Below are 23,674 nucleotides of genomic sequence, written 5' to 3' on the forward strand. Positions count from 1 at the left end.
GGCGGGATCCACAGAGACGCCGGGTTCCCAAAGACTAGAAGCTACCGGCTGGCGCCATGGAGTACACAGGGAGCCAATATATTGGGGAATATATAGATGGGAGGTAAGGGCCTCATTTGATTCACTGTCTTGAACGTCTGTGACTGGGAAAAGACGGCTGTCCTTTTGCCTTTGCGAAGGATCTTGTACCAGACACTTTCACAAATTTGATCCCTTTTAACATTCAGGACAACGCTTGCAGGTAGAATTATTTATTGCTATTTTAGAGTTCAGGAAATTGAGACTCTGAGAAGTAAAGTAACTTGCTCAAGGAAGGACACTTGTCCAATAAGTGGCAGAGCTGAGATGCATTCACTCCATATATACTTGTATGTTTGTGTGCTTGCTAGCTGCCAGGATTAGATATGGGGATGAGAATATAAAAGATGTCATGATCCTTGCTCTCATGGTGTTTACAGTCTAGTTGGTGCAGTGCCAGTAAACAAATGAGATAATTTCAGGTGGTGGCTTTACCTGAATACTCTCCTCCTCACAGAAACCCTCTGAGGTAGCTGTCATCATCCACATTTTACAGATGGGAAAAGTGAGGCTCAGAGTATTTCATAACTAATTACCTAACTTGCCCAAAGTCACCTAACTGGCTTTTGGCAGAGCAGGGATCAGAATCCAGGTCTGTTTTCAAAGCCCACGTGCACCCAGTTGGTCCTTGAAGGCTTTGTGAAGGAGAAAATATTTGAAATGGGCTCTGAAGGTTGGGTAAGATTTAGATGAGTGGATATACAAGATGAAGAATGTTGCCAGGCAGAGGGAACAGCATGAACGATAGCTCAGCGGGCCTGTAAGGGGAAGAGCAGGCACTTCAGTTTGGCTGGAGTGTAGGATGTGCCTAGAGGAGAGTGGGAACAGAAGCAGAAAGGAGGGTCTGTGCTCTGGCATAGAAAGATTTGAATACTGTGCACTATTCTGTGGGTGGGAAGATGATAGATCCACTGATAGATCCTTTTTAGGGCCAAACATTGGGAAATCTAAATTATTTCATCTCTGTAAGCCTCCTCATAATGCATATGTCTGGTAGGTACTCAGTAAATGTTGGCTGAATGAATTAATAAGAGAATGAATGAATGACATTTGAGATATGGTAATCGTATCCTTAATATGGATTGAAATCTTCATTATAAAGTAGCTCTCTTTGTTCTTTTTAACTTACTCTGCATTTAGAATGAAGGCTTTTTGCCTTAAATGAATGAAAGAAACTAGAAGGAAAAGAGAGAGAGTAGAAGGGAAAGAATGAAAGGGAGACAGAGTGTAAATGGGGAGATCACATCAGAGCCCACTGCACTTGTCCTAGTAAAAGGCAGTAGGTCCCTGAAACAAGGCAGAGGCAGCAGGGCTGCAGGAATTAGAAAAATGTAGGAGAAGTTTGGGGATTTTATTGCTAGGACTTGGCATCTTATTGGCTCCCAGCCCCACTCAGAAACTGCTTGCAGTCCCAGCACAGTGCCCAGCTCCAAGCTTTGGACCCAGAGGATTCTGATACCATTTGTGGAAATGGAGAACTCCAAAGAGGGACTGCTTTGGAGTAGGATAGTATACATTTGGTAAGCTGGAGATGTCTGCAGAAGGTCTGAACAATGATGTCTAGTTTGCAGTTTAAAAGGGGCAGGGTGGGGGCAGGGTCTAATCTCAGGGAAGGATTTGGATAGAGACTGAAATGATAGCTGTGATCTCAAACAAAGAGATAAAGGAAAGAAGAAAGGAGTTCTTTCCCCTCTCATGTCTTGTAGCAGAGTAAAAGCAAAATCGTTTTTGAGCTCTTATGTGCTGGGCATTCTGCCATTGTTTCACTGCCATTATTTCATTCAGTTATCTCAAGAACTTAGTGGGGGTGGGGAGGTTGTCATCATCCCATTTTACAGATGAGAAATTCAGGCTCGAGGAACTTGTCCAAGGTCACACAGGCACAGAGAGATGGAGCCAGGTGTGGCTCCAGGCCTGCATGGCTCAGAAGCTGTGCCTACTCTCCTGCTTGGTGCCCGTGCCCCCGTGGGGCACTGTCATCCATTCCATCAGGTCACTGGCCCTTCTGCTTCCTTCGTTCCTTACTCAGTAGATGTTTGCAGAGCACCTGTTTAAGAAGAAACATGATTCTAAAAGCTGAGGATACCAAGGTCTTCCTCTCAAGAAGCTTTGGTTAACTAGGGGAAATGAATGATACAATTACGATTCAAAGCAGAAAGTACTAAGCATCCGACAGAGGTACAAACAAAAGCCTAAAGAAGATCAGATTTGGGAGCGGTGACATCCAGCAAGTGGAGAAGAATGGAGAAGGAATGAAGGAAAGCATATTTCTTTAACAATCACTATATGTCAGGCCTTCTAGTAGGAAAACTGTTATACTGTTATATCTGTGTTAATCTTGGGCATTAAGCTTAGACATTTCACACATGAAGTAAGTGGTCAGGTGGTCACCTGGTCAAGCTGGGTATCCCTGCCCTGTGCTCCTTTGGGGGCGTGGCACTTCACACATACTATGTAATTGCTTTTGTGCCCCCCTAGGCTGCTAGCCCCCTCTAGGGCAGAGAGTACATCTGTCTTGACGACTGCTGTGTCTGTGTTGTGTCCAGCAGTCTAGATTCAGCACATATAATAGGTGCTAATAGATAGTAGTTGCTCTGTAAATATTAGTTGGAAAAAAGGAATGAAGGAAGGAAAACAGAAGTTTAAGAAATACTCCAAGATGATACTTCTAGGAAATGGTGAAGCAAGATTCAATCCCATGTCTCTTGTCTGAATTTCATACTTTTCCAAATTCCTCCTTGAGATATAAAGGGCAAGGGTGGGCTAGTTGTGGGGGACAGGGAAGACAGAGAACCAGCTGCCAGGTAACCTAGCCCTAGTCCCTGCTTCACAGGGCTTACTGTGTGGCTTTGGGCACATCATTCCCCTCTCTGGACCTACCAAAGGTGTTTCTGGGACAGTGTGGTTTCCAGAATAGCCAGCCTCCTAGGTAAGGGGGAAGACCAACAGACCAGCACCCCCTTGCACCCTCACACCTTCAACAACACAGACCTTTTGTTTTTGAGCTATTAAGGGAAACAAAACGAAAACTGTGGCTTTTAACAGAATATTGCTGGGACAATAATGTCTCAGGACTCTAAGGTGAGGTTCCTGCTCATGCTCTCATGCCTGCCAGCTCTGATCCTCTGGCTGCCACGCAAGGCTCAATGATTTCCCTTTGTCCTTACAGGATGGAGGGCAAAGCTGAATACATCCTCCCTAATAAAACAAAGTACATTGGGGAAATGAAGGACGGCACGTTTCATGGCCCAGGAACCCTGTACTTCCCCAGCGGGAGCCGATATGATGCCGTTTGGAAAAATGGTTTGGTTGTAAAGGTAATCAGCTGGAGGGGTGCGGGGATCTGCAGAGGGGAGTCTCAGACAGGAAGAGCCCCCATCCACAGCCAAGGTACCCTGCCCTCCTCTTTCCATTCCCCTTCTCCCCTCCTCTTGATCTCCCAGGGCTCTGAAATCCTCTCTCTCTCTCTGGATCCAGAAGGACCCCTGGAGAGGCCCTTGATGAGTTTGAATTCTATTATGCCGCTAACTAGTGTTGTCACCTTGGGCCCATGACTTCCCCTTCCTAGACTTCCATTTATTGTCTATAAGCTGGGGACAATAATTGTATCACTTTCATATTGCTGCTATAACAAATTACTGTAAACTAAGTGCCTTAAAACAACCTAGTATCTTACAGTTCTGGAATTCAGAAGTCTAAAATAGGTCAGCAGTCCTGCATTCCTTCTGGAGGCTCCATGGAAGAATCCATTTCCTTGGCTTTTCCAGCTTCTAGAAGCTTCCTGCATTCCTTGGCATGTGGGCATGCATCACCCTGACCTCCACTTCCATCATCACATCTTCCTTCTCTCTGCTCTTGTCATCATTTCATCTTCTAGCACTCCAGCCCTTCCTTCCCTCTTATAAGGACCCATGTGATTACATGGGCTCACCCAGATAATGCAGGATAATCTCCCCATTTCAAAATCCTAACTTAATCACATCTGCAAAGTTCCTTTCAGCACATAAGGTTACCATATTTACCGGTTGTCATGATTAGACGTGTCCCTCTTTGGGGGACCACTATGCAGCCAGCCACAACTGCACGAGGTGCCTCCTAAGATGGTTGTGAGAGTAAATGATGTAATAGGTGCAGGCACTGTGCTCAGTACCTGGCACACAGTAGGCACTAAGTGTTAGCTGTTACTATCGCTGCCACCACCACCATGACCATCATGGTAAGTCATCTGACCTGAGGATTCTTAACCTGGGATTTGTGGGTCACAAATAGATGTTAGGGAGTCCATGAAACCTCCTGATTTATATACAAGAGTTTCCATGTAGGTGACTATCTTTTCTTCTGGGGAAAGATCAGTAGTTCTCGTAAGTTTCACTAAAGGTGTGCATGGGGCTGGCTTATACACACCTGAAAAAGGTTAAGAAACAGTACTTCCTCTAACAGCTTTGGAGAATCTAAGCCCCAGGAAGGGGACATGACTTATGCAAGGTCACACAGTGAATTAAGAGTCTTGGAATTTCCACCCATGTTTCCTGATGCCCAGGCCAATTTGATGTCTACATCCTGGGGTTTCCTTTAGCTCTCAGGCAGTAGAAGCAGACCATCCATGTCTGTAACTGATGGCTCTGACCTTTTTAGTTATGGTAATAATACAAGCATAATAGTAATTTAACATCTGTGGAATGCTTATTGTATGCCAGGCACTGTGCTAAAGGCATTATGTGTACTATCTCACAGGATCCCCTTGCATCGACCCCATTAAATACTTGCCATTATCCAATTTTACAAATGAGGGAACCAAAGGCTAAAGAGGACAGGGCCATGCCCAAGGTCACACAGGGAGTTGCCATGTTTTGAGTACCAGTCACAGAACTCAGCACTTTATATCCATTTCTTCTACTTGGAACAGCCATCATTGTGGTAGTTACCGTTTCTTTCCTGCGCCAATGAGCAAGCCACCTCTTCCCTTGACATATGTCCTACTTGACTAAAGAAGGGATTCCTCAGACCTAAGTGGGCGCTCCTGTCTTCCAGGGCACCTACACCTTCTCAGATGGGCTGCAGTACAAGGAGAAGAACTGGCATTACTGCGACAGCTACGATCGGAGGTTTTACACAGAGATCTGCTACGGCTTGAAGCCTGCAGGTACCCAGGCCCCCTCCATTTCCCTCACCCCCACACTGAGAGGGAAATAAAAGACAGTGTAAATAAGTGGGCCGTTTGAAGTAACCCCAAAGAGGAGGAATTGAGCAAAGGCTACAGCACACAAAAGAGCTAGGTTTTGGCGTCAGAAAGGCCAGTCCTTAATAATCTCAGCTCACAGTGCTATCTGGGGGCCGGGGACAGGGCATTCTCCTCTCTGTGCCTCAGTTTCTTGCCTGCACAATGGGACAGTAGCATCATCTACCTCGTAAGTCTCTTGTAAATAAGATGATGTGTGTAAAGGGTTTACAACAGTGTCATGTACACACATTAGGTGCACGGCACATCTCAGCTGTGGTTATGTGTAATACCGCCTGTAACACTGAATCCAGCAGCAGTGAAGGAGCACGTGCTTTGCGTATAGGGTGCTAGATGGGGCTCTGTAATCCCCATCTCATAGAATCTCCAGAGGATCCTGCTGTGTCTGCCTCCTAGTCCCGTGCCATAGACGAGGAAGCTGCCGTCACGGAGTCCAGACGTGTCTCCCTGCAGCACAGCTCTCCTCGGAGCCTGAGTCTTCCTGTCTGTGATCCCCTGTATCATGTTACCTCCCTGCAAAACTCATGTTCTGTCACCCAGGGTTACTTTTGAGCCTAGAGTCTGGATTCAGAGAGCGGGAGCTTAAGGAGCTCATTCACTCGAATTCGGAGATTCATGTGAGCTCAACTGAATGCCCAGAGTATAGTTCTTGGCACAGATGAGACTATATATGTCAAATGATGGAGGGAAAATGACTTTGCAAAGTACCTTATGAGATAACATGGTGTAGCTGACAGAGCACGGAGCCGGGAGATCTGGGTTTGAGTCCTAGCATTCCCTCTCAGCAGCTGGATGAGCCTGGGCAAGACACTTCCATGAGGACAGAAACCTCTAGAAAGCACCCAGGATTGGAGTCAGGCAGCAGAGCTCAAACCCTGGCTTTGGGACCTTGGATCAATTAATTGACCAAGTGAGTCTTCTCCTCTCCCTTTGTCTCCTTTGCCATTTCCTCCTCCCCCCAGTTATTAATTCTGGGGTTCCCCAGGGCTCTCTGGCCATAGGCCCTCTGCTGTCACCTGTCTGTACCCTCTCCCTAAACAAGTTGATGCACTTCTAAGTCTTCTTTTGCCATCCAAACTGAAATCAGAGCTCCCACACCTCAGATGCCTGCACCCACCTTCCCCAAACCTGTATTTTCACATCCCTCAACTTGCTGCGCTGGATTCATTACCTTCCCCACCAGCCCACTCACCCCCAGTGATTGCTCCCTTAGAGACTGTCACCCCCGTCTACCTAGATGAGCCTAACCCGGCCTTCTCCTTTCCCCCACGTGCAAGCAATCACCCACGCCTATGGAGTCTGCCTCTTGAGTATATTCATTCATTTGTTTTTACTGAGCACCTCCATGCACCAGGCCAGGTTTCTTTCATCCTCTCTCGTCCTGCCTTATCCAGACCTCCGTCCTCCCCACCCCAACATATTGCCTGGTTGTCTGAGATCCACTTTTGACCCCCTCTGGCCATTCTCCTCTCTGCAGTCACTTTCATCTTTGAAAAATGTGAATCCGATTGCCACTCTCCCAACTCTCTCTCTGTCTCTGTCTCTCCTCTCTCTCCAGAACCTCCTTACTACCCTAAAGATAAGGTTCCAAATTCTTAAGTGACTTGCATTTTCTGGCTCCTGCTCATGTCCCCAGCCTTATCCTGTGCTACCTGCCCTTCTCAGATTTTCTTTTCTTCCCTTGCATCCTTGCTTTCTCTCTCTTACTCAAAGAGACCAGCCTCTTTCCTGCCATTTCCTCTGCCTGCAATGCCCTAACCCTCTCTTCACCCAGAGAGCTCCTTTCCATCCTTCAGGTCTCAGCTTATGTCCTTCTTTCTGGGACCCCCCCTTCCCTGAATTTCCAGAGGAGCAGGATTCCCCTCCAGAGCTCCATCACAAGCACTCCATCTCCCCGAGTCCACCGTGAGCCCGTGATGGCAGGAGCTCTGCCTTATTCACTGCTGTGTCCCCAGTGGCTAGCGCATGCCTGGCACTTTGTCGGCACTCAGTAAAGTGTTACCAAACAGGGAGGCTAATACTGACATCACAGCAGGGGTGAGAGGTTGCATGAGTGAAGGCAACATTAACAAGCCTGAGCACCTGCTCTGTGTCAGACATTGGCTGGACCCGAGGGAGGTGAGAGGACACTGTCTGTGCCTCCAATCAGCAGCCAGTCTAGATGCCACTTGAGAGCCTTGTAAATGGCTCCTCCTGAGTCAGGTATAATGGAGCCTGGATTTAGTCATGGGCTCCTCACTCCAACTGAGGCCAGTAGGCAGTAAGGCCACCAGCCTCAGGCCCTCGGCTCTCACAGAGTGGCTAGTTTTGTCCAAGCTGGTCCCTACCTGTCTTGAAGGCAGCACAGTGACCTTCCCTGCACCTTTCCTGTCTCCTCCAGTGACTCCTGGCAGAGCAGCTTTATCCTAAGGACTCCCATCCTTCCTAAGCCACTAGGCACTTTGCAGACCTCTGCACAGCCACTGCTCAGCCCTAGGGGCAGCAGTCGTAGGGCAGGGTGAGGGTTAAAGCCACCCCTTCTCCTCTCTGGGAATTTGTGAGATGGGCCCTGGTATGAGGCTTCAGGGAGAGAATGGCCATAACATGCCTGCCATGGCGTAAGTGCTCAGTAATTGTTAACTACCAGTGTACCCAGTTGTTAACCAATGCAAGAGCACCTCCTGTGTGCAGGACCCTGTGCTGTGAGCCTGGTGCTGTGTTCAGTGGGCATTCAGCCCTCAGTCCAGAGGACAGGGCATCAGAGGAACCACAAATTCAAAGGAACCCAAAAAGTTATTTATTTCAACCTTGTGCCCATTTCTTAAGTCTCATCATCCCAAGATGCACAATGCACAGGGCGGCATGACTGAAAGGTGAGCTCACTCCTCTTTCTCTCCCAGTGGTCCCAGTTTCCCCAGTCCTGGGTGTGGTACCCAGGCCCTCTCCTCCCTTGATGTCAGCACCTGATCAAATATGTTACACAGCTGAGTATCCTCGCTGGATAATCTTGGGCACATTACTTGACCTCTACAGGGTTACTTTGAGAATCAAGTAAGACACTAGGAGTCAAGCACCTAACAGTGCTTGGCACATAATAAACACTCTGTAAGTGGCAACTATTATGGTAATTTTGAAGAGAGCCAAGGTTCTCCATTACCTGATCCTTGGCCACCCGACCCATTTCTTCCTATTCTCCTTTTACATGCCCCCCTCCACAGTTTCCTGAGTGAGGCATGATGGCTCCTGCCTCTGGCCTTAGCCTGCACCCTGACTGCCATCGCGCTCCTAGACATGCCCTTCCATCCGCACGGCAGATCGACGCATCCTCAGGGTTTCTCTATCTCCAGAAATGCGCCCTTGTCATGGTGTTCCTAGAAATGGAGGGTGGGGTCCAGGGAAAAAGACATGATCTAGTCCCCAAAACCTTGCTCACAGAGCTATTTTCGGGAAGCTCCTCGGCGCACAGCTGCTGCTGCTTCGGCTCCATGCCCTGACCAGGGAGGGTTCAGGCCAGCAGCGGAGCCGGAGAGGCACATGAGCAACCAGCATAAGTGAGCTGCAGTGCAGACTGGGTTTAGGTTTGGCTTTGGTGGCAAGTTAATTATCCATTATATCCTTTCAAGGTATCTCTCAGCTCACCAATATAGACCCACCGAGAAAAGTCCCTAAAAGCCATTATGATTGTGGAGACGGCTTCTATAACCCACTCACGAGGGTAATCACGGACTACAGGAATCGCTTTCTGAGAAATGCAGGTAAGTTTATTCTGACACCCTGTGGCACGTTTTCTCTTCTCTCATTCACACAGAGGTTTGTGCACAGGTGTGCACACTCACGTATGTGTTTGATGAGAAAGAAGCTTTTGTAGACAAGGGACAAAAATTTATTATCTTAATGTTTCACAATTTGGCATTCTCATGGCTGACAAGTCTATACATAATCATGGCGTGAGGTAAGGGACGCTAGTGGTCTAACTGTAACAGTACAGAAGTGTAGCACTAAAAGGATTCAAGTCCTTATTTTTGTGTGCTTCCCTTCAATTAGTATTTAATGCACACCTACTGTGTGCTAGACACCATGCTTGGTGCGGGCACCAAAGCAGGACAAAGCTACACATAAACCCTCATCCTCTTGGAGCTTGTTTTGATAGGTAGCAGATAGGTAGTATAAACAGTTCATGACATCATGGAATAAGCACAATGGAAGGGAAAAACATGGTCTTAGATTGAGGGTCGGGTGGGGTAAAAGTGGGGACCCAGAGGGGTGGGAGTGATACTGTGGGAGCACAAAGAAGGGGTGCCTAATCCAGAATTGGAAATTCAGAGTGGGTTTCAAGAAGGAAATGACAGCTAAGCTGAGACCCGAAGGATACCTGGGAGTTGACCACAAGGCATGGGGAAAGGTTTTCCAGAGAGAAAATAGCACAGGCAAAGGCCTAGAAGGTGAGTGACACCATGTAGTCCAGGAAAGCTGGCTGGCTCCTCAGGAGAGTACCTTGGAAGACCCAGAACCTCAGTTTGGTAAGAGAATGCAAGCTGATCAGAGACAGACTACCTTGCAGTGACCAAACTCACAGGAGGCCAATGTACACGTAAGAATAAGAACATTCTCCTTTAACATAGTGATTCCTAACTTTTATTGTTTCTAGAGTCACAGTCCCACTAGGAATAACAAAAGCTATGGACCCTTTTCCTAGAAAAGGGTTTCTAGGTTTCCCACACATGTATGCACACAAATATACATGTGTTTATTCACATGGTCCTAGTCCCAGCATCGCAGAGCCAAGCATAAACAAACAAGTTTGGAGCTGAGAGTCAGTATTGTTGTCACTGGCTCATTCAACTCTTTGTGTTCCTCACCATCCATGCAGACTCCTCCATACTACAAAGGTCCATTCTCAGGCAATATGGAGGACAGACAACTAATGATTGTTTAGTCAAGTATTTATTGATTAGTTGCTATGGGTCTGGATTTGCATTACACAATATAGCAGCATCATAGACCCTTCTCTCAGATTGCAGGAGAAACTGATGCTAAAATGGGCCATAACAATTCAGAGTGGTTGTAAGAGGACCTAGAAGGTATACCTAACCTTGGAGGTCAGCCGACCAGGGAAGTTTCCTGGAAAAACAAGATCTAATGTGAAACCTAAGACAAGCAGCAAGAGCAGCAGGTTTGGGAAGAGTGTTAAAAGCAGAGGGAACAGCAGGTGCAAAGGATTAGAGATGGGAGAAAACACTGCACACCTAGGGGGCTACAAGTAGTTCAGGAGCATGAGATAATAGTATGTCAGGAGAAGAAGAGTAAGTCAGGAAGCCCAAGAGATGGGAAGGGCGAGGGCAGTAGGAAGATCATGGGCATCTTTCACCTGAGGGTAATGGGGCAAGGGAAGTTTCCGGACAGTAGAGTAGTAACTGATTCATCCTTTAGAAAGATTTCTCTAGTTACATATAAAGAAGGGGCCAAAGGCAGTAAGATTAGATAGGAGATCCTTCTGGCAAGACGGTAAGAGAGGGGCATCTGAAGGACCACAGGCCCCAGGGCGATGGGATAGAAACCTGGGTTCCAAGCCCTGACCTTAGACTACCTGCTGGCTGACCCTAGGCCAGTGCCTTCCATCTCTGTGCCTCTTTCTCTTCATCTATAAAATGAGGGAGTTGAGCTGGATAATTCCTAGGGTGCTTCCAACTTTAAGAGTCTATGATGGAGGAGAAAGGTAGCCAGGGGTATTTCAGTCCTGGCAGGATAGGACAGATCAAGTTTGGAGCGTTCAGAAAACTACCAAAATGGAGTGTGTGTTTGTGGCCACCGAGTCATTACCTTGGACTCACCTCGTTCTGCTGGTGCTTGATTCGGGCTTCTGCCCACCCCCCAGTTTCTCGAGGGCCCTTCTCCCCTGCATTCCAGTCTGCCCCCATCAACAGTGCTGCCCACTGGCATCCTGAAGGCTCAGGGCTGGTGGCCATGCAGGCTGGAGGTGGGTGCCTGTGGCCCCCAAAGTCAACACAGAAGCACAGTGACCTGAGTCCCTGCTATTATGAAGCATATGCCACCTGTGTGGGTCAGAGCCAGGGACGCTCATTTTGTAGGAGTCACAGGCTGGGCACCAGCAGAAGAGTTGCCTCTGGCTCACCTTTGGGCCTCTGAGCTGCCTTTGCTCCTCCCCATCTTTGTGGCTACTTTCCCCAGGCAGAGAAACTGGCTTTGGCCTAAGTAGAAAAAGCTCTGGATTGCTGAGCTACAAGGCTAAACTGCAGACAGGCTTGACCAGTCCAGGTTTGCTAGACCTGGGTTTTGGAGAATTTCTTGGCTGGGGAGGATGGTACTGCTTGCTGGATTGCTGTGAGAATTGAAATCCAGCCTTCCACTCATCAAACAGTCTTTGAGTGCCTGCAGTGTATACCAGGCTTTGGGGATCCAGACAGGCGAGAATTTTCTCAGACTGGCTCTCAAACTTTTGGACCCTAGCTTTGAAGTAAGGAACAATTTACACCATGAGCCAGTACATACAAAAACAGACATGTGTGTTCTTTGTACATGCGATTTACTAGGATATTTTTGCTCTGTTTAATTTTTTTAAATGCTCGTTGCTCCGCACTAAACTGACTTCACAACCATCTTAAGGGTCGGGATCAGCCATTGGTAGACCATTGTTCTAGGCAGCCTCCTTTGACCAACCTCTCCCCGCTCCCTCTCTCCACTGCACTGTCTGGTTTAGGTGTCCCTCCTTTGAACCCCAACAAGCCTCCCTAATAGCACATAGCTTGTGACAGTAGGAGTATCTTTATTTATGTAGCTTTCCTAATAGACTAGGAGCTTCTTGAGGGCAGACACTAGGTGACCAGGTCTGATTCATCACTTGGTGCCCTGCACCTCCACATAGGCCCTGCAAGTTGGAGGTGATTCAATGTTCATGAAAGAAAAGCAGGCAGGCAGGCAGGGGACCTGCCTACAAGTCCCTCATATTCTTCAACAAATTATACAAAATTCAGTCCCTGATACATAAAAGACAACTTACTATTTTGAATAATAAAAAACAATTCATCATATTTCTCTGTGCCTCTAAGTTTTCAAAGTTGTGTAAGCTTTGAAAAGCTTAGAAGCTTAAGCATCAGAGGTCTTGAACTAGCAGCTCTCAGACCAATCTGGTGGGCAGAGTGTTTGTTTGGTTGGGCCCATGCTTGAAATTGCCTGGGTTTGGGCACCTGTGTGGGGGACATACTGCCCAGGTCCCCGCCATTCCCTGCTGTCTGACCCCCTGTGGCGTCAGTCATTTCTGGTGCTCACCTTAAAGCTTTGGTGGTCGTCAGCACTGCCTCTCATGTGAACTTCCCATGCATCCAGTGAGCGGGGAATGGGCCTGTTCCTGAGACCAGGAAACGAGGTTTCAGAGTAAAGAATGACAGATGGGAACTGGTGAAGCCAGAATTCAAACCCACTCCCATCTTCCTACAAGTCCAGTGGTCTTTCCACCTTACTCTGCTGCTGCCTCTGTTGGGAACAGAAAAACATAAAAGGTAGCAACGTGATGCAGGTAGTATTCTAATCAATACAGCAGACACAAAGCAAAACAGAGACTGAGTTAGGCCCTCCTTCCAACAGGAGGCTTGAGAGCTGGGACAGGTGTGGGAGACAGCATGGTGGTGGTTGAAAGGCCAGGATCTGCAGTCCACTCTCTGGCTGGCCTCTGGTCCTCACTCAGCCCTTGGCCAGCTGTGTGGCCATGGGTAGCTAACTCCTTGTCTCCTCTTGGAGCCTTAGTTTCCTCATTGTAAAATGGGCATTATGGTAGTACTTAATCTGGAGGAACTGTGGTTAGAAAAAATGAGATTAAGCATGCAAAGTACGTTGTAGCACAGCACCTGGCACAAGGTGAGTGCCCCGTGATTGGTAGGTGCGGCTGTTATCATTATGATCACTGACTCAGAGTCAAGAGAGACGTAGGCCCTGGGACTTGCTAAGATCTCTTGAGGAGTTCAAGAGAAAAGAGGCTCTGGGGAGCTATGTGCTTGGTTATGCCGGGTCTGCCTGCCTTCTCCAGGATTTTGCTTGGGAAATGAAATGATGCTGGAACTTTGGTGTCTGAAGGCTCTTGTTAGGGTGCACAGAGCCCCGGTCCACCTTCCACCCTCCTGTCTCTCCCAGCCAATGTTCCAGCCCAACCAGACCAGCTGCCTTGCATTGATGAGCACACCTCTCTTCTCACCTCATCTGTCCTCCAGCCCAGAAGGCCCTTCCTCTTCTCCACCTGCCACAGTCTTCCTCCTCTTTCCATGTTTAGCTTCCATGGAGCCTTCACCTGTAACTCTGGAAGAATGGCTTGTGGCTTCCCCTGCGCATCCATCCTCAGCTCAGGGAAGGGAAGCAGGGAGACGTGATCATTACGGAGGGTCCTTGCCGGGCCCTTGCAAAGCGCCTTACCGACGTATCTCCTCTGCTCCTTCCCAAGTGGGTAATTTTCAGGAATCAGAGCTTGCAATGAGGACACCTGGTCTCAGATTAGTGAATAACTTGCACCCAGCCACACAGCTGGTAACAGAGTAGAACCAACTCTGCCCAAGCTCTGCTCTTCCATTCTTCTGGCCAGCTGGGTGGCCAAGTTTATTATTTACTCAGCTCTTTCCCTCCCTAGACAGGGCTGCGTCTTGTGCCTAGCTGTTTTGCCACCTAGCCCAGCTCCTGGCACCCGGGGGAGCTCAGGGATATTCCTAAATGAATGAAAAGTTTCATCTTAGAGTCTTAAGACCAAAACACCACAGTCCCCAAAATGAGATGCCACCTATTTGATAAAGGGTCCTTTACACACTATGGGCCAATAAGGAAGCTTTAGAAAGTATTTGGGATAATTGCCTTTAATATTGTGGGAAATTGGGAGATTAACTGTTACCCTCCTACCCGTCCCTTTCGTTCCTCTCAGGAAGGCTGAGCCAGAGCCATGTTAGTAGTTTGGATGTGTGTCTCTTCATGTAGCCGCTGCTTGCTCAACATTACTCGTAGGAATCATTTGCAAGATAGCTGCGCCACTAATCCTTACTCCCGCCCCGCAATTAATGACACCCCATGCGAGTGTCTCAGATGAAAGGCACATTATTAATATTCAAAGGAAAAAAACCCTCGTAACCATTTTAACATATACAACTAACAATGAACTAAATTTGCTTTGTGGAAGACAGAGAGTGAGCATCCCAAATTAGTTTATGTAAAAGCTGAAATTCTTCCCCGAAAGGTCTCAGTACCATCCTCAAAGAATATCCTGATCATCAGAAATGCCGTCAAGATTCCCGCCAACATTATCCCCTTTGTTGTCTAAAATGTCGAATCAAGCACATCTGGCAAATGTCCTGGAGCTCACACATCTTTCAAACGGCACATGATTCCCAACGGTTAAAGAGAGAACGCCGCCGCTAATCGTGCGCTCTTCAAAATAGCACCAACTTCCCTTCAATCAGAAACAATGGCTCTGGTTTCTTAAAAATATCACATACCAGTGATTATTTGCAAAGAGGGCCCCTTTGCGTTTGAACCTGTGAGTTCCAGACAGAATTTAAAATCAAGATCGCAAGCCTCATTTGAATGTACGCTCAGTTAAATGGACCTTGGGGAGAAGGAGTGTGAATCCGGGTCCAAAAAGTGACCGGGCCTGTGTGATTCAGTCTTTGGGAGGTGAAAGCTGGCTTCTGCAGAATGAGAAAGAAGAGGATGAAGAGGATGTGGTGAAAGCTGGCATTGATTGAGCATTTACCCTGCACCACTCAACTGAGGTGGGGGAAAGGGGTATTCCTATGATCCCTGTTTGGCAAACCGCAAAACTGAGCCTCAGCCAGGTTACAGAATTTCCCCCAAGGAATTTGGCAGAAACTGGGATTCACCCTCTGGCTCATCCGCCTCCGGAGGGTCTCCTCTTTCCATTTTGCCAGGCCAGCTCCAAGATCATCTGTCCAAAGATGCATGGGGTACGGAACTCTCAGACATTGGTGTTTATCTGCTTCCCATTCAATTTAGAAAAGCTTTGTAGGGAACACCTAGAAATGAAAAACTATTTTGGTATTCTGAAGTTTCTCTGCCATAAAAGTGGAAACACCCCAAATGTTCAACAGGAGGAAACTGATTAAATAGTACATGGCATATTCTAACAAAAAATACAGAGGGGCCATTAAAATAGCAGTGAAGAAATGGATCTACACAAAGGTACCCTGTTTTATTCCAGGGGAGAAAGCAGGCTAATAATGACGACCAACATTTACTGAGCACTTACCATGTCCCAGGCACTGGCTTGAGCACTTCTCACGTTGTATTTTATTTTCATCTAAATCTCAGTCGCCCTATGAAACAGCTGTCTTTATGATACCCACTTTACAGATGATTAAACTGAGGCGAGGTGAAATGCTTTGCCCAAAGCAACACAGGTAATAAGTGGCAAATTTGGACTAGCTGACTCAGAGCTAAAGATGACATTAGACCTGGTTCTGAACGAGCAACTGGAGTTTATTAGCAAGAGAAAGAAAGAAAACCGAGGGCCTTCCTTGCAGCTCAGAGATATAAAAAGTCCACACCCAAAGAGTGGGAGATAGCAGTGGTGGCTCTTTGTCCCTAGATGGTTCTCTGCCCACCTTTTGTGCAAAAACTGACCAAAGGACAAGAAAGATTCTTTCGATGCCACTGAGGGACCAGGACTCCTTTAATTTTGTAGCCACTGCCTGCACCTGACAGGTGAGAAACTGAGACCTAGAAAGAACAATTCACATGCCTGAGCCCACACAGCCTGTCCGTGATCGAGTTGGGGCTGGACCCGGGTTTCCCACCACCAGCCAGGCCTCCCTCCACAAACCCAGGCTGCCTCTACACGATGCTTCCCCTCGTGGTTTCCACAAAATGGCTGAGCAAAGCTCCTGCTCAGCCCCCTCCTGCCGTCATCTCTCCATGAGACAAAAGGCAATTTACCCAAATATTATAATCACCTGGAGGCTGGCACACGGGGGCATCCCTGCCTTATCTGTGGTATTGTTAGCAGCGCCATAATGAAGGCTTTGTGGAGGGATAATATCATACTTGTAGCTGCCAAATGAAATGCCTGCACAGTCACACATCCCTGCCAGCAGACTTGGGCATCTGCTCTAAGCAAAAGGGGTAGAAAGGGAAATAGGAGTATTGAATGCCTCCTCTGTGCCAGGGACTTAGCACATCCCGATCCTTTGAGGAATATGTCATTTCTCTATTTGACCAATGGGGAAACCAAGGCTCAGAGAGTAAATAATTTTCTGATGGATGCGGCTAGTAAAAGGAGGAATCAGGATTTGAACCCAGGTCTCTCTGACACCAGAGGCTGTACTCTGAACCAACGAGATATGCTGTGGTATCTTCTGAGTCATGAACCTCTCTGAGGATTGAGGCAAAACTATGGACCTTCTCCCCAGAGAAATACCCTTGAACCCACCAACAGAATTTTGCCTAGAGAGGGGACTTTGGCCCCTGGCACTGTCTTTACCCTAGAATAACAGCCTGAACCAGCTGGCTGGCCCTCCCTGACCTGCAGGAATTGCCCAGTGCCCTCTTCTCTCCCCACCCCAATTCCTAAGGCCCTGGAAATTCCCTTCCAGCCATTGTGCCCATCCTTTTCTGGTAACAATACATCCCCACCCCCATGGCAGCCTCCCGGAGGCGTCCAAAAGACACAGTTTCCACAGCTTCCCTTTCCGTGGCTGGAGTCGACCCTGGCCAGCACCATAATGGTTTGTTTTGTCTCCTTTAATAGAAGTGAATGCAAGGCCAGAGCCCAGGGGGCAGGAGCCTCAGCTCCCTTCCTCAGTCCGAGCTCTGGAGCTCAGGGCAGTTGGCAGGAGGCCCTGCTCAGCCTCGGGTCCAGGCGAGGCAGGCAGGGCCTTAGAGTCAGCCAGATCCGCCATTGGAGCCCAGCTCTGCCACCTGCCCCCTGGGTGACCCTGAGCTAGTCTGAACTTCTCTGAGCTTCAGTTTTCAAAAATGGGGGTAGAAATAGGACCTGCCTTCCAGGGCTGTGGTGAGGATCACTGAGATGATGTGGGCACACAGTCAGAGCAGCACCTGGCCCGGGACGAGCTTAGCGAACACCAGCAATCACTACTATGCTTGTTTTACACCACGGGGGTGGGGGGCAGTTAGAGGCACCGGCCTCCTTAACTCCACGGCCCAAAGGCGGGAGCCAGGGTCACCTTGGCCACTACCCTTTGGCTGCTCTCATCTGTTTTTCACGCAGTTTTCAAGACTGGCCTGGAGGCCTCTCTCCCCAGTCCTCGGTGGTGTTCTGGATACGTTGTTCCTCGTTATCCTCATCATTCCTTATCCACCTACAGCCTAAGGCCCCACTAAGACACCCCCAACACAGGCCTTCCCTGAGCCCACAGACACCAGGGTCTCACTTGGAGGCCAGACCTTGTGTTTGCCCCTCTGAACCAGTGCAGGGGGCTGGGGGAGGTGGAGCAGATGCAGAAACAGTCATAGGAGCTGGGATGGGCACCTTTTGGACAGCTCCCAGGGCCCTTAGGCAGCCTCCGTGCTCAAAGACTAGTGAAGCCCCCACCCTTCAAAATATAGTTCAGAAATAAAAAACTATAAAAACAAGTATATGGAAGCAAGTGCAGCATAATTCTGTCTTTCCTATCATGTTTATGTTAATGTTGAATTAAAATATCAGATAAAAGATCTTTTCTCCAAAAAACTGGTGTGCCCCTGCCTTGGGGTACCAGGAGCCAGAATCATAGTTGGCTGGGGAAGAACAGAGAAGAGCATATGTATGTCCCAAGTGTAGTTGGGGTTGGAAAAGATGATGTTTGGCTAGGCTTTAAAGAATGGGAGGTGGGCTCTGCTGCATGGAAGGCAAGGAACAGAGAGATTCAGGGACACAGGATACTCAAGGTGGAGGGCCTGAGACCAGTGCATGTGCTGGGGGACAGAGGAAGAGTCAAGGGAGCTCTCCCTTGGGCAGTGATGGATAGACTGGGTTTTGACAGGGGTGTAGGGCTGCATCTGAGCTGGGCATTCAAGGCAGGCAACCCAGGGCTGGGGGCAGCCTTGAATGCCAGGTTAGGGAGCTTAGTTAGTGTCCATCCTTCAGGCAGTGAGGCGTAAAGACCTGGCAGTTGCAGAAAGGTTTTTCAGGGAAGCATGCAGTAGCAGAGAACTGCAGCTCCAGAGGTAGACTCGTGTGGGACCCTGTACCCACTCACTAGCTGAGCGAGCATGAGCAGAGGTTGTCACCTGTCTGGGCCTCTGTGCTCCGCTGTGAAGTAGGTGGGATAACACTGACTTGGCAAGATCCCTGTGAGGATGAAATGAGTTCTTCAGATCTTTAGCACCTTCCCATCCCTCCTGGCTGTCCCCACTGCCCAGCCAATTCCAGGACAGAGGTCCCAAGTGCCAGGCCTGTCCCCTTCAGCCCATTGTCTACACGCAGCTGGAGCGCAGAGGCAAAAAGAAGCAGAGGTCAGAGCAAAGGTGACGGCGGGGTTAGGCCAACTGAGTGACCTCGGCCTTGGCACATGGCTTCCCTGAGCTGCCTGTGTACAAGGCATCATGAAGGTGCTTAGTGAATACAAATTCAATGATAAGTGCTTGAAAAAAGTGGGCATCGGGGAAGCAAGAGGAAGAGCAATGGAAGTGGCATTGGTGGTTCGGCAGCCTCCCTCCCCTCAGCTCCTACTCTGGATGAGGAGGCGGGAGTCAGTGGGTTTCCATCCCTGAGTGCCTGTTGTGTGAGCACCTCACCACACAGGATGATTCTAGTATTTGCAGATACTTTTTTTTTTTAACCAGCGTGACCCACAAACACAAGCTGGTTGTTCATCTCGACCTCGGCAGCAGAAATGACTCTATGTTCCAACAATATGGGACCCGTGGCTGTGTGGCGCTTACTGACATGTGTTCCAGCATGGGGCCTTCTTAAGAGGTTCCCAGGGCCATTATGACTCTGGGTGCTTTTCCCTTTACCTGGCAACTGGAGCACCTAAAACCCTCCCGAGAAAACACCAGCTGCACAAACGACAGGGGTGATGGCAAGGATGGCATGAGGTCAGGGGTGCATAGGGCAGGCCGTGGCGCCTGGCACATGGGCGCCACCTGACACCAGGTAGCCTCTGCCTTGCCACTCACCCCTCCCCAGCCACAGACCTCCAGTCTGAGGCCTGCCTTCGGAGGCCTCACCCAAGTTGTTTCAACATATTATAACAAACTATATGCATCCACATAATATATATATTTTTTTGCTATTAAAACTTCGGGAGGATTTTTACAACTTTGCTTGGTTAATTGTTTGACTACCAGCCTTTAACAATTTGCTGTGATTTCTTGAGAGCCACGTGCAGACTGGAGAATTCCTGCAAAATGAGGAAACCAAGCCCGCAAATTGATTTCAAGTGTAATAAAACTGTTTTGACTTCTAAATTTAATAATTAAGCCTGAATGCATTAATTATAACATTTATTTATTTCAGTTATTTCTCTTTTTATATTTTAGAGTCAGTCATTTTTTTCCAAGCCTCTGACACTTGAATAGGCCTTGAAAAGCTTGTGAGTGCTGAGCCCTGCGTCTCTAGTTCCCAGTGGGTAAAGCAGCCTGGCCTGACCCACCTCAGGCCCTGATCCTTCCCCCCTCAGCCCAGAAGATGCTCCTTTACAGGGGACACAACGGTGGCTCTGCTGCCCTGTGGCGGGCTTTGCCTGGGCAACAACCCTCAGTCAATACTGGCTGTGCCACAGCCTTGGCCTCTGGCCACCACCTGCAAAGTTCAAAGCTTCTTTCTTGACAGGAGGCCTGGGCGTTGCTGTGCCCACCGCGGGCACTGGCTCTGCTCTGGGCTTCAGTCCTGCCCCACCCACTCACGCAGCCCTGCGTTTGCACAGAGGGTTCGGATGGGCTTTGGGATGGCACCTGCCCACAGGCTGGGGCGTTGGGTTTGCCTTACACTTCCCATCCCAGCTTGGAGCCACAGCTCACACAGGAGCCGTCTGAGTGGGCCCTGACCACAGGAAAAGAGGGCAGCCCTCGTGACAGAGCGTCCTGCTTCAGCTGGATCTTTGGAATGGGCACCAGGCTGTCACTGTTGGGTGTTTGTGCCTCGTTCCTCAGCACCTGATCACACACACACTCAGACTTCAGGTCCTCACGCTGCCCTCACCCCGCCACACAACACGTGTCACGTGCACACTGAGCATTCCCACGCACACATCCTGAGCCTCAGACTCGGCTGCTCGCACACTCACAGCATATACCTGTTCACACTTGCACACACATTCACACTCGTACTTAGGTAGGTTTTCACACACGTTCACCCAACTGGATGGAAACACGCCTGTTTGTGCCTGTGCATAAGCAGCCTCTCTGAGCAAGTCTCTCATGTCAGCACACTGAGCCCATCTGCTCCGCCCTGCTGGAATCCCGTGGGCCACACGGTCTCCTCTCTAAGCCCGGGCTCTTCTTTAATGGGAACAACCACATCTCACGCACCCAAGAGAGGGCGGACGTGACCCTCTTCCCGCAGAGCCAGGCACCGCCTCTGCGCCCCGCCTGCGTCAGCTTCTTGCCCTGTCCTGAGGCGAGATGCCTTGTCTCATCTTGCTGTCCTCCTCCTCCAGCCCCCACCTGAACCCCCACACAGGGCGGGGGCCGCCTAGCAGTGGTGACTGACTGCAGGTGTGCCTGGCCCAAAGGCGTGTGAAGAGGTAGCACAATCCAGCTTGTGGGTTGCCCCGTAACCCGGACCCACCCGATTGCCCTCTCCGGGCTCGCCTGCCCCAGCCTGCCCGCTTTACTTTGAACAAAAATCATTAGCTGATCAAGGTTCTTGATCCTTATGATACTGATCCTTGTGTAAAGATGACACAAGGATCATCCTCTGTCCACCCCCACGGGGATCCAGACACCCAGGGGTGCTCTGAGTGTGTCTCTGAAGAACGTTCCCTTGATGGCATCCAATTTGGGAATTAAAGACCCATCAAAATGATGACCACAGCTCCTTCTTCCTGGGTGCCCACCCTTCATCCTGGCTCTGCAGAAGGTCTGGGTGAACTCACAGTGCGGATGAGGGGCCTGGCTCAGAGCGCCCAAGGTCACTGGGTGAGGTGGCAGCAGGGTTCTTCCCATCTGTCACATGTGCCTGAACCTCCCCTGGCAAGGACTCTTTCTGGCTTTCCTTTGGTTTTTGGCATTTCTCACACACCAAGCACTTGCTAAGCACTTTTCAGCAGTGATCTCACTCGATCTTCACAGGAAACCTAGGCAGGCACCTTTGTAGACAAGGAAATAAGACCCAGAGAGGTGCAAGGCCACTTGCCCAGGGTCTCTGAGATGTGTTCTTAACCATCATACCACCCTGCCTCCGTGCTGACTGTCTGGGGAGCAATGCTGTGCATCTGTTAGATGTTCAGGGCCTCTTCCCCCAGCCCTGCACGCCACACAACCTTGGTGACCCGGGCACCAGTGGCCTGTGCAGACCTGCCCCTCCCCACCCTCACTGGTAGGCAGGCCCCAGGCCAGGGCTTTGAGCTTTCTGAGCGTGCTTGGCGCCAGGCGCTGGGGCTGCTCTATCTGCGGCCTCCAGACAAAAAAGGGAACAGCAGCCGGTGGCCCTGGCCCTGCCCTTGGCATATGCTCTGACCTCTCAAGAGCTGTTTGCAGAAGGTGGGGGAAAATGTGTCCCTTTTGTCCAAATCCCTCAGGGTAAACCTATTACTTTCATGTCCCCCAATTTACATTTCTTTCTTCATTCATTCACCATATATGTATTAAATTTATTTTTTCAAGTGCCAGATCAGCACTGGGCTCTGAAGACCAGAGCTGTCCCAGGCCGTGAGTACCCCAGGCTGGTGGGGTTGATGATGACGAACACCAGACCAACACTATGACCTTGGCCTGGATGTGGGACGGTGACATCCAGGCAGGGTCCATGGGGTCAGAGGACAGCCAGGAGAGCACTGGGCCCCAGCCACACACATTCATGAGGGCCCTTCAGTTTGGACTGTAACGGGACTGAGAGAAACTGCGTCAGACAGCTCTAGATTCACACCCCCTTCCCTGACCACTGCCTGTAGTGCACTGTGGATTAATACTTCTCTGAAAGAAATCCTGGAATAGCACATTGATATCACATTTAGTTATTTGTGTTAAAAGCATTTATTTGTCAATTACACATGTTTAAAATATCCACCATTGTTAGACTCTTGTTTAGGTCTTTCTTCACTTTCATACATACACCAAGGCCCGGAAATGGAAGTGCTCTGAGAGGCCCGGCACCTGAACCAGGTCCTGAAAGGAACCCCCCAACAAAATACACAAACAGCAGGTGCAAAGGCACAGAGACACCAGTGAGCATGCGCACACACGGGCAACTGCAGTAGGTCAGGTGGCTGCGTCTCACAGTGCTACGCCAGCCTGAGGGAGGCAAGCTGGAAAGCAAGGTCTGGAGGGCCTTGAAGTGCATCTGAGGGAGTGGAGAGCCTTGCAGGGAAGTCTGCTCCACAGGAGAGCCCATGGTCAGATTTGGGGTCTCTCTGGCAGCAAGTCCTTTCTCTTCTCTGTAAGACATCCAGTTCTAATGATTGATGGGATTAGTTGGGGGTGTGGGTGGGAGGTGGGTATACAAGTGGCAGCAAGGTCACTTCCAAAGGTTCAGAACCAGAATAAATCTTTCTGCCCCAAAGGCAGACAGACCTAACCCTGAAGAGCACCTGGGTCAAGCCTTCTTTGGACAAGGCTTCCTGCTGGGTCTCAGCCCCCACTCTGTCCCCAGTACTGGGCACAAGGCTGGCCATAGGACTGGGCTTGTTGACTCCATTCATTCATTCATTCATCAGATAGGGACTAAGCACTTCCTATGTGCCAGACACTTGTCTAAGCTCTGGCAATAATCACAATGAATAAGCAGACAAGGCTCCTGATTTCACTGAAGCCTGCAGTTTGGGTGACAGAGACAGACAGCATATAAATAAAGAAGAAAACCCCAGAGACAGTTATGTACTATGAAGAAGATAACATGAAGACAGGAGCTAGTGACTGCAAGTGAAGGCAGTTAGATTAGGGATCACTGAGGAAGTGGCATTTGAGCTGAGACCTGGATGCCAAGAAATAGGCGTGCAGGGAAAATTTGTTGATGGTGATTAAGGCAAGTCACAACACAACAGGCTTATTCCAGACTTCATCTGGCAAAGCATTTGTTGGTCACTTCGTGTATGCTGGGTCCAGTGCTCCACAAGCAGGCATGATCCCTGCATTGCTAGCTTACAACCTATTGGCAGAGAAAAACATTGTGATATTTGGGGCCAGAGAGAGAAAAGGGTATGGGAGTCTTTCTTTTGGATGGTTATGTGTATGAAAAGGTTTCCACTCCTCTTGGAGAACATGATGATCTTG

The 23,674-nt window shown here is 49.2% G+C and overlaps 1 protein-coding gene across 2 annotated transcripts in view; it reads left to right on the forward strand.

The window, feature by feature from the left end:
* Positions 1–23,674, forward strand: part of MORN5 (MORN repeat containing 5) — a 27,798-nt gene continuing 4,124 nt past the window's right edge. The window contains exons 1-5 of one of the 2 annotated variants that reach the window (XM_036915394.2): positions 8–103; positions 1,488–1,598; positions 3,248–3,395; positions 5,110–5,221; positions 8,920–9,051. In XM_036915394.2, coding sequence (XP_036771289.1) covers positions 57–103; positions 1,488–1,598; positions 3,248–3,395; positions 5,110–5,221; positions 8,920–9,051 — 550 coding nt within the window. In that variant the 5' untranslated portion in view covers positions 8–56. Of the gene's footprint in view, positions 104–1,487; positions 1,599–3,247; positions 3,396–5,109; positions 5,222–8,919; positions 9,052–23,674 lie in introns of both variants that reach the window. The other variant, XM_036915396.2, reaches the window with a different exon arrangement.

Source organism: Manis pentadactyla, chromosome 3 (assembly GCF_030020395.1).
Source record: "Manis pentadactyla isolate mManPen7 chromosome 3, mManPen7.hap1, whole genome shotgun sequence".
NCBI lineage: Eukaryota > Metazoa > Chordata > Mammalia > Pholidota > Manidae > Manis > Manis pentadactyla.